This window comes from Camellia sinensis, chromosome 14 (genome assembly GCF_055761805.1).
Source record: "Camellia sinensis isolate YWXY chromosome 14, ASM5576180v1, whole genome shotgun sequence".
Taxonomy (NCBI): Eukaryota; Viridiplantae; Streptophyta; class Magnoliopsida; order Ericales; family Theaceae; genus Camellia; species Camellia sinensis.
Genome location: NC_138974.1, coordinates 134,397,394 through 134,408,775, shown reverse-complemented (window position 1 = coordinate 134,408,775; position 11,382 = coordinate 134,397,394). Strand labels below are relative to the sequence as shown.

Genomic DNA, 11,382 nt, shown 5'->3' with positions numbered 1-11,382 from the left:
TTGTGGACCTAAATTCCATTGTTTAAATCTAGGCAAAATGTACTACATAGTAAAAACCATGACATGACGAAACTTGTACTTTATTTATTTATTTATTTTTAATTTTCTTGTGAAGCTTCAACAAGACATCTCTTAATCATTTATTACCGCATGAGCTCTTTCCGATTCCCTCAAAATCTTGCTTGAAAGTAATTAGTTGATTGTCATTTTTCACAATTACATTTGATTTACATTGTTGAGTTTAGGGGATCCTAATATTGATAATGGGGCATGATTTTGATTGTTGTTGATTGGTGTCTTTGGTTGTTATTGATTTTTTATGCTATTGTTTGATATAGTCTAAAGACTTACGGTTGTTACTTTATATAATTTGTTGCAGTGTGGTGAACCAATTAAGTGATTAAATCATGTGGCTAGCTTATCTACTAGAGAAATGCATATCACTTTCAGTTTTGATCATCTTCACTCTGGCACTTTGTACTAGTTTATTTTTTAAATATTATTTATTAATTGTAAATATATAATTACTTAAGCAGTTAAATCTTGATTTACAGGCGAGAGATATAGTTGTTCTAAAAAGTATCATTAGGTTAACAAAAACAGTTGCAATCGGAGTACTTAAAAGCACAGACCCATCTAAAGAAGTAAAAGGGGAAGAACTAGGACCTGACTATTGGGAGATACATGTTCAAGTGCCAGTCAAACCTAATGAGAGTTTGATCCGATCATATGGACTTGTCAAAACAATTGGACAAGTTATTGGAGTTCATGTTGCATGGCCTACTCCATTTGTGATATATTTCTTTTGTAAATACTAATTTCATTAACAAATTTATATTAACTTAATATAGTTTCAATTACCTTTATATATTTATCTTTTGGATGCATATTTCGCAAGTTATGGATGCTAACCGAGAATGTTTATACAAGTGAGGTTGAGGGAACTGAATTTGTTTTGATAATGTCTCTCTGGAAGATGGATATCACTATGGCTTTTCAGAACTTATGGTTGGAATAATTTTCTTTTAATTTTTTAATTTTTTTTTGCTTTAACTTTGTTAGTGTGGTAGAATATTTTATAATTTTAATTATGATTTTTATTGCAATATAAAAAAATGATTGTGGTTTGAATTTTTTTTGTTTTGTTTTTGATGTGATGATCCTATGGTGGTAATGTTTGTTTATTATTATGAAAATATTACAGGATAAATGGATGTTAAATTAATATAGGATGTGGCAATTAATATTCAATTGTTTATAAAATCAATTCAATTTTTACAAGGATTTACGCATGCTTAGTTATGGCTTTTAAAAGTGTCAATGAAAAGAACAAATAAATAGCATTTTGTAATAGTGGTAGTAGCTTTGCAAAGTGTCATTAGAATAAGCTCTAATGTCACTTATATCCATTTAATGGCACAAATGAATTGGGTTTAGTGGCATTTATGAAGTTGTTAAAAATATCAATTGTGGCATAACAAGCGCCATTACAAATCCATAATGGCACTTGAAAGCGTCATGAATAGTATCTACCATGACATTAAAGTGTCATTGAAAGTTTTTAGCCATAATGGTGTAGTAGCACTTGCAAGTGTCATTGAACTGCCACTAGTATCTACCGTGGCACGGGTATAAATGACACTTGTTTAAAATGCCACAAGATTAAAAAATGTCATTAGAAGAATAGTTTTGTGACACTTTCAAATGTCGCTAAACTAAAACAATGTTGTAGTGTATGTATTCCCAATGTGAGATTACAATTCATGTTAAGTAAGTCATTCTTTGTGACTTAACTACCTAACAAAGTCAAATCAGTTTCTCAATTTAAAAAATGCATAATTGACTACATGTTCTAACATTTAAAATAAGTGTATACATTTAAAATAATCTAAAAAAAGAAAAGAAAAAGAGGACGTAATAAGATTGCTTGTTATGTTTGTGGTATGGCAGGGAGTCCCATAAAGTGCTTCAAACACAAGATTGATTTACTTGACATCCTTAATTATGAATGTGTGGGCCGAGTAATTTTTTTGCACAAAAATCAGCAAATAATACATCTAAGTCCATCCATCTTAAAGCCTAAATTCAATCAGATCCATTGGGTTTGTCGAGAGCTTAACACCAAACAGTACGTTCGTGGACTAAAAGGTATGTTGAATAAGATATGACGATAGAATTAGCTTACATTGGCACCAAGAGTTATAATGGGCCTAAGCTGTCTCTTTTAAAAGGTGTAGTAGGAAACTGGGTCTTGACATTCAAGTAATAATGACAAACATGTCAAGTTACGTAAGAAATATCTACACTAAATGGCTATAAAAGGAGGAGGAGTTGAAGAAGAAATGTATGCACTATAAACCCACAAAAACTCTCTTTCACTGAGGACACACCCTTTCTTATACACGAGCTAATTTATTTGTCAGTGTGCTAATTCCGATATCCCCGACCATAGTATTTCTTGTTTCAAGCATTGAAACAAGGATAAAGTGGAGAACTGTTTGGACAGAAGGAATATTTTAGAACCATTCCTCACAATCAATGTAAATACACTTTGATTGAAGGTGTGGGGGCCGAGTATTCGGAATCGTAGAGATTTTGGATAGTCGGACTTGGGAGAGTCGACATATGTGGCATTTGGCGTTGGCTCGCATGCTCGAATCCAACCCTACTCGGCCAAATAACCGGTTAAGCAAGGGGCCGAGTGAAGAGCGATTTGCTACAAAATATGCCGAATAGCAAATCAAAAATGGACCTAATCCCGAGGCCCAAGAAAGAAAAGATATAAATAGAGGAACATCAGCTAGAGAGAGGTATGTGAGAACCATTATATTTAACTTAGAATACAAGTAATCTTGAGTGTTGAGACTGACTAGCCCGTCGGAGTGCTAATTCCGGCACCCCCGATCGGAGTGTTTATTCCTTTTCAGGTGACTAGCAGAGGATCAAGAGCGTCCCCCAGGATCAGAAAAGTACTTCTAAACCACTTCTCCACAATTGGCGTCGTCTGTGGGAATACTCAAACACATCCATAGCGGGCGTAACGGAAGACCCTCCGATAATCACTGATGAAACCAGGCAGAGAGACGACCTCACTCCAACAAACATACTTGGACCGAAGACTATCCCCGCAAGACGCGCTTTGAACTTCGCCTCACCCTCGACTCCAGAGCATGAAGCAATGCAAGCGATCATGGAACAAGCAAAGAAAAATGAACAAAGGTTGGAAAACATGATCGCAGAGAACGAACATCTCCATCAGGATTTGGCCTTGGAGGTGGCGAAGTCCAAACAAGCTGTACACCAAGGCCCGGAACGACCTGTGAGGGTAGGTGGTTGACGATCCCAAGCCCGGCATCAAGACACTAATAGCGACTCTGACTCATTATCCCCGGAGCCCAAGAAGAAGGGACGATCTGAAACTTCCAGTTCTTCTGAAGAGAGTCCCCGTATAAGGCATAAGCGAAGAAAAAACAGTTCGGATGAAGATCAACACGATCCTTTTATACGACGGATTGCAAAGGCAGTGCTACCAAAGAAATTCAAAGCACCGTCATTCACCCTGTATGGCGAAAAATCAGACCCCACCGATCACATTCGCCATTACAAGCAAGCCATGACATTGCATGCAGATAACGAGGCTTTGATGTGCAGAATATTTCCGAGCAGTTTGGGATCACTAGCTGTCAGGTGGTATTACAAACTGGAGCCGGCTTCGATTAAAAGCTTCCACCAACTCCAAAAATCCTTTAGAGCAAGGTTTATCACTAATGAGGTCCATCCAAAGCAAGCTGATTCCCTCTAGGCAATACAGATTCAACCGGGGGAAACCCTTCGTGCCTACTCAGCGCGGTATTGGGAATGTTTCAATCTGGTAGACAATGCTTGCAATAACTCTATGACCATCACCATCTTCAAGATGGGGCTGCATCCTGACAGTGCCCTCCGCAGCTCTTTGACCAGACGGGCCCCCAAAATAGTTTGGTCGTTGATGAAGAAAGTTGAAGAATACTGTAAAGTAGAAGATGATGCCTTGAGGGTTAAAGCTGGCAATGTGACCAACAAGATGGCTCCTGCTGAAATTGCTCAGCCGTTAAATTCCGTAGCACCTTAGAGCCCTGAACCATGTCATCGGGCGAAACGAGACAAGAGACGGGATTCCCGCCGATCAAGCGACCAATGCTCCCACCGAAAAAATGGACAACTGCAAGTTGACAGTAGGCGCACGAGGCGCATTGACAAGAAATATACAGAGTTAATAGAGCCAATCAGTGTGGTTATGTCAAAAATTCAACACCTTTCGTTCTTCAAATGACCGTCGAAAATGGTAGGACCTACTGACACGAGAAAACGGGATAGGCGGAGTGAGTATCACAAGGACCATGGCCATGATACTGAGAGTCGTTATGCACTGAAGGATCACTTGGAGGAATTGGTACAAGATGGCCGGCTCAAACAGTACGTCCGAAAAGGCAACCCGACCAAACACTACAAGGAATTAGCCTTTTAGAGACCAACATTTAAGGACTAATTAAATTTGGTCGCTAAAAATAATCTTTTAGGAACAATTTTAAAACCATGATAATTTACATATAAGATTGTAACAATGACTATTAATATTCTCACTTAATATTTACATAATTTTTTTAGACCAATAAATTTAGTTGCTAATATGTTATTAATATCTTTAGGGACCAAATATTTCCGTCATTATCCATTAAAAACATTTTGGGACGAAATATTTTTATCATTTTAATGATTAAAAAGTCGAGGCCACACTTCAGTCATAACTTGCTCATTCCCTCCTCTTCAACGGGTTGCTCAATCTTCAGCCCTAAAGTTGAGAGCTCCAAGGAGATTGAGAGCTCATCGTCTTCAAATTTTGGTGCCTCTCTCTCACTCTCTCTCTCTGTAATCGATCTCCGTAATCAACCTGTAAGAGCTCCAATTCGAACTTTCAATTTCTTATCGTAATCGATCTCCGTAATCGACCTGTAAGAGCTCCAATTCGAACTTTCAATTTCTTATTATTTCATAGATTGAACTTTTTTATGTGTATATATATCTCTTAATGTGTATGTGTATATATATATATATATCTAATCTGATGCGTGTTGGAGATGAAGAATTGTTTTCTCGCACAGTTCAATCAATACTGTATTTCGTAGGCTGTTAATTTATTGTTTCAGTGAGTTTTCAGGTGTCACACTGTCATTTTCTGTTTTTTGATTTTCAATTTCTGACTGTTACATAGATTGAACTTGTGTGTGTATATATATATGGCCTCTTCTCTATTTTCTCTCACTAAGAATAAGAATGATGAATGAATCGTCTATCACTGGGCCATATGTATCAAACTCTCCATATGTTGGTCAATCTCTTCCTAGACATGGAGCTGTGAAGATGCCATTTCTTTGACAATAAGTAGGCATCCATGTTTTTAGCTTCACTTGTATAGTTGTATTCGTTTCCCTAGAATGCTGATTCAACTTTGACTTGTAGTTGAAGAGAGGATGACAAAAGAAGGATCTAACTATCATTTAACACATACTACCTTTTAGCATATAAGGATTTGTAATGTCTACTATATCATGCACTGATGTGTGCTATAGAACTTGGCAGAAATCGAAGTAAAATGATGTGGTTTGTTGTTAAAACTATTCTATAATAGTTGTGGAATATCTGTGCAACAACTTGATTTTTAAAATTTTAGCTATTTAAGGCTGTTACCTCTTAAATTGACACAATTTAAAATGGCTGAAAAATTCTTATGATATCCATTGACAAAATGGCCGACAAATGTAGATGTAAATATAAGTGGAATTTTTAATTGAATAATGAATTGTAAGGTTCTGAAAACTATGCTTATTAGTTGTTGTATCTCTTTCTATGACACTACTTTATTGAAGGCTAAAGAGATTTACGACAACATGATGTATATTTTAGATGGTTGCATGAAATGAGATTTTTGCTTTCTACTTGCATGTTGGTACTTGTCAGTATAATCATAATTAGTTGACAAGTACAGTCAAGTGTTCTTTTGATATATCATATATATTATTTTGCTAATTATATTATCCTATACACTCATCTCCACTTGAGATCATAATGTAATTGTGGGTTTTAGTCATCAGACTATAGTTACGTTACTTTTTTGTAGTTGAACTTGTGAATAATTTTTTGATAGTTTCTGTTGTGATTGATATTAATAATAATTTTGTCATGTTTGCAGGTATCTTGATACGAAAGAGGAGGCAATTGCTGAGCCTTGCCTTGTTTGTTGTGGAAACTGCAATTGCAAAGCATGCTTACGTTTAGATGGATCTCTTAAAGTCAGTCAGCTTTCTTTGCTTCAGACATTTCACGATCTGTTCTATCAGTGCCTATTCTAGATCTCCTTCCTCCGAAGCACGGACACCTCTCCAGAGGTCATGTACTGATGTTGGACATGTGTTGGACACAAGCATGTGCTGGACATGCTCTGGATACATTTCAGACATGCTGGAGAGACTTGGACACACTGTGTCAGTTAGGACATGATGGGGACATGTTGTAGGCACGTGGGGACACACTGCAACCATTTTTTAATAATATATGTATATATTTCTAATACTGAAATAGCATATCCAAGGTCAATGAATTTAATGAAATTAAATATTTGATACAAGTAAATATATAATATTAAGAAATATGACATGATAAATATATAAAGTTTATATGTTTTGCATGTTACCAAAATGTTGGATTCTGCATTTTTTGAAAATTTACGAGTTGTCGTGTACGTGTCCGCGCTTCTTAGTGTCCTCAACTTATACAAAATATATATATTATATGCTCTTCGTGGCTCGCTGTAGGAACTGAACAATTTAAAATTGAAGATCAACGAAGATGAAAAGGTTCACCACTCCATGTATTTGCTACATGCACTTATTCCATTTCTGAAACATTTCAATCAAGAGCAATTGATGGAGAAGGAAATAGAGGTCAAGATTCAAGGTAGTAATTCTTTGGTTTTGTGTAACATAAAAACTCTATAATTATGTTTTCCTATTAAAGCGATGAAATGGAGGTCACTGCACTGAGTACAGAGATATTGAATAGAATAATAGACTTGTGATTTCGGCGATCAATGTTTAAAAGATGTTAGTAGTTTTGGTCCTGATGCGGTGGTGACCAAAACTTTTTTCTTATTTGAAACTAAGATAGTGATTTCATATGGATGTGAGAGTTGCACATGCACTTGCACTGTCTATAAGATGGATTTGCCATGCTATTTGATTGGCTTCACTGTAGAAGTGCTTTCTTTTTCATCCATTTCACTTCATTTAATTTGTTCATTTCAATGGTTGTAGATAGCTATCCTGATTTCACTGATAGTTACTTCAATTTGCCATGTTTATACTTCTTTTTTTTTCAATAAAAATTTCTGGGATTATATTCTAAAAGGCCTTTAGGAGAAAATGTTCAATTTACTAATGCTTCTTCATAGTTGCTTTAACACTTGTTCGTTCAATTAATATTCCAATCCAAAACCTATGAGATCAGGCAATTATTTGCTAGTTGTATGTTTGTTTGGCCAGGGTTATCATTAGCAGCATTAGAGCTACAAAAGGCAGCTTGTGAAAAGGATGAGCGTGTTTATTGGTAGGTTTCATGAAAATTTTCTTCTTTATGTTAAATATTTCTTAATTTTTGCGTAATGATATCACATATTTTGTGCAGCAACTACTGTAAAACTTCTGTTGTTGATTTCCACGTTTATGACCTTTGCCTTACTTGTTGCCGGGAGGTCCGTGATGGTCACTTGCAGGGAGGTGGGAAGGAAGTAATCTTATTATACAATATTTTCTTATTTGGTTAGTTAAACACATTTTCGATAGCTATACAAGAGCTGAAAAAGCATCAGCTGAGCACTGATACCTCAGGTGTGCTACTTGGTGCTTGTTTTTCTATTTTCTTATTTGGTTAGTTAAAGACATTTTCGATGACAAAAGATCTAAGTAGTGTTTGGAGCATATTAAACAAATTTTCAGATGTTTGCTTCACATATGTATGACAAAAGATCTAAGTAGTGTTTGACTTTATATTAAATTATGTTTGCTTCATACCCGTATGGCTCCAAGGGCATCAAATCTTATTATACAATGAGTTTAGTTAACCTAAAAATTTGTGGTCAATGGTTGTCTTTGGCATGTTGTCAATATGCCACAAAATTCGAACAAAAGTCAGTGTTCCTTTATGAAGTAGCTGCAAGTCATTTTTGTGATATCATTGGCTTTGTGTGAATTCTTGTTTTTTTTTTTTTTTTTTGAAAAGTGTTCCTTCCACAACCAGCTACATGGAATTCCATTGTCCACCCAACTATGATTTTTCCTGCATGCACGAGGGGAAATTTGACAATGTTAGAAGTTGTAGTTGTCTTCTTCTGAAACCTGCTTCTGCATTTTGCTCTTTCCTCTTGTTCATTAACATTGCAGTGTTCTCATTTCCTCTTAGAATTGAAGATATATTCTCATTAAGTGGGTATTGACTGCAGGAAGAGGCTTCTTCATTCTCTTGCACTGGTTTTTGGTTGTATAATTGCTTCATCTTTGGTATGTTTTACAATGAGCTATTTCCTCTTCTTTATTTTTATTTTTGTTAGTAATTATTATTATTTTTGGCCATGTTGGTGGATTCTGAACTGGTTTCCTCCTTGCCTTTATTTTGCTGCTTTGTCATCAGTTTGGATGGGTAGACTGTTTTAAAGAAATATTTGACTTCTAAAAAATGACTCAAACTTTTCATTATTTTTTTTGTTACTGTTTATTTATTTATGTTTTATATATAAAAAAAAAAAGATGAAACACAAAAACGACAAAATAAAATCAACATTTTCATTATTTTCCAACTTATTTTTTTATTTAACTACCATTAGAATCCGAAATACCAATGAGATATTATGTGTCCTAATGTTTTGCTTTTGTTTTATGTGGTGTGCCTTGGCAATACATCCTTGAATTTTTGTTTGTCAAAAGATAGATTTGAATCACATAGTCAAAAGTAGATATACATATTAGTGAAACTTCTTCAAGAATTTAGTTGTGTTTCTCCCTTAAGACCACATATAGAAAGTAACTAGATATTGGAATTTAAGGATAATGTCTTTGTGTACTACATAATAGGGATTTCGGGATGGATAGGAGTTGGATGCAACTTCATAATAGAAGGTTACATCAATACATTGATGGGGTAAAAGAATTTATTATGTTAGTATTGTTTCACACTTAAACATTTCAATTAGCTCTCTTGGTAGATAGTGTTACTTCTGTGAATCATTATCACTTGTTAGTAGATCTTGTGGGATTTGAAAATCTTGGTTTGTTCGTGTTAATTATTTGTAGTTTTTGCTGCTTTGAGGTGTATGAGGGATATTACCTATAGAATTAGCCAAATGAATCGACTAGATTTAGTGTTTCTTGGTTCTCTTTTATATACTTTTCTGCTATTGTAAACCTGCTATATAGAGAGATAAGTTTATAAAATATCAACTTTGAAAGGGTTGATTATGATAATATGCTTGGATTATGATAACCTTATTGTATTGATTCTAGGTGACTCATTTTCTTATTGTGTTGATTCTTATTATAGCTCACTACTACTACAAGTACACTGAGATAATTTGTTTTTTCATTATTTGTAATTTATTTGATTATGAATGACTATTGATTATTTAATGAGTTTATGTTGTGTTGATTCTTATTATTTGATTCTTCTTTTTGAATTTTGGGTTGCAGGGATGTCCAAAGGGTGTCACACCTAAGTACAACTTGAAGCCTCTTGTGCCAATGCTGTTTGATATAAAACATGACATTGATGTTGAGAAAATGCTTTTTTAGATATTCTCTTTGAAGAAACTGTTGCTATTTTTCATTTGAACGGTTACTACTTTGATTTGAATTTGGAAACTTTCAGTTTTAATTTTTGTAAAATTTTACTTTTTATATACTCATTGTGGTTTGGGAATAAAATGTTTTCGATGTGTGGATGTCAATTTTTTTTAATATGATTGGATGACATTTAATTTTGTACATTTTTAGCTATAAAATTAAATGATTACAACATTCTTAACTTTGATTTTTAGCGACGAAATATCATTGTCGTTAAAAATAGCATTATTTTGTTTTTCGCGACCAAATTGGGACATTTTACGACGAAGTATTAGCGACTAAATGTTTAGTCTTATAAAATTAAATATTTTGAGACAATATAAACTTGGTCGCTAATTGTCATTTTTAGTGACATTTTCAAAAATTCGTCGCTAAAGACTTTTCTAGACGCATTATTAGTGACTTTTTTGGTGACAAAATTAATTTTGTCAGGAAAATCATTTTAGAGACCAAAATAGTAGTTTTAGGGACCAAAATATTTGGTCGCCAAAAGGCTTATTTGTTGTAGTGAAAGCAATAGCCTTAAGACAGGATTCACCTCTACTCAGCGTGATCCACATGATATACAGCCTGCCAATGTCATCGGCGGTGCATACGATTCAGTCGAACTCCGACCCTCAAAACCAACTCACTCCGGCTAAACGGCCCCATGAAGCCGTGGGCATTACTTTTGATGATTCAGATTTGGCCGGAGTAACACCGCCCCATATTGATTCCTTGGTAATTGAGTTACGCGTAAACCGGTTCACAGTTGAGCGCGTACTCATTGATCCGGGGAGCACATTAGAGGTTATGTACTATAAGACATTTACCAAACTCGACTTCTCTGAATCGGATCTCTCTCCGTCCCTGTATCCACTATTCGACTTTAACGCCAATCCAGAGTACCTGTTGGGGAATATCACACTACCCGTTCGAGCAGGCTCCCGAACAGTGGATGTAGAATTCTTAGTCGTCAAGCTACCGTCGCCATATAATCTCATCATGGGGCGATCTTGGTTGCATACAATGCAGGCCGTGCCAAGTACCTATCATCAGCTGCTACACTTCCCGACAGAACGCGGTATTGAGCAAATCCGTGGCTCCCAGAAATCGGCACAAGCATGTTATCTCCTTGCTGAAAAAACATCGAAGGAGCTGTAGGTGAATTCTATTGAGGTGCCAGGTCGAGAGAGCCTCGACGATGTTGGGCGGCTCCCAAATGAAAAGGCCACGGAAGGCTTAGACCGAGTTGAAATCGATGGCAGCCCAGACAAATTCTTCATGGTCGGCGAATCCTTGAATCAGGCTGACAGACAGCAGCTAATCTCTTTCCTGCTCAGCAACCTCGATGCCTTTGCGTGGACTCCATATGAGATGCCGGGTATAGATCCGTCCATCTCACAGCACCGTTTGAATGTTGACCCTAAGTGCAAGCCGATCATTCAGAAAAGCCGGCGGTCAGCCGCAGAGCACA

General features: G+C 35.8%; 1 protein-coding gene across 7 annotated transcripts; it reads left to right on the top strand.

The window, feature by feature from the left end:
• The first annotated feature begins 4,679 nt into the window (after positions 1-4,679).
• Positions 4,680-10,030, top strand: LOC114306832 (lysine-specific demethylase JMJ25-like). Of its 7 annotated transcripts, none has more exons than XR_014350900.1 (7): positions 4,680-4,991; positions 6,230-6,593; positions 6,852-6,993; positions 7,578-7,641; positions 7,720-7,922; positions 8,534-8,591; positions 9,774-10,030. XR_014350900.1 is itself a non-coding variant. In XM_082906179.1 (7 exons), exons 2-6 carry the CDS (start codon positions 6,534-6,536, stop codon positions 8,575-8,577), a joined length of 402 nt encoding a protein of 133 aa, XP_082762305.1. In that variant the 5' UTR covers positions 4,681-4,991; positions 6,230-6,533; the 3' UTR covers positions 8,578-8,591; positions 9,774-10,030. The 7 variants fall into 7 exon arrangements, 5 of the variants coding, with proteins under 5 accessions (XP_082762305.1, XP_082762306.1, XP_082762308.1 ...); XR_014350901.1 differs by having other exon boundaries at positions 7,720-8,408; XM_082906179.1 differs by having other exon boundaries at positions 4,681-4,991; positions 7,720-7,811.
• Positions 10,031-11,382: the final 1,352 nt, after the last annotated feature.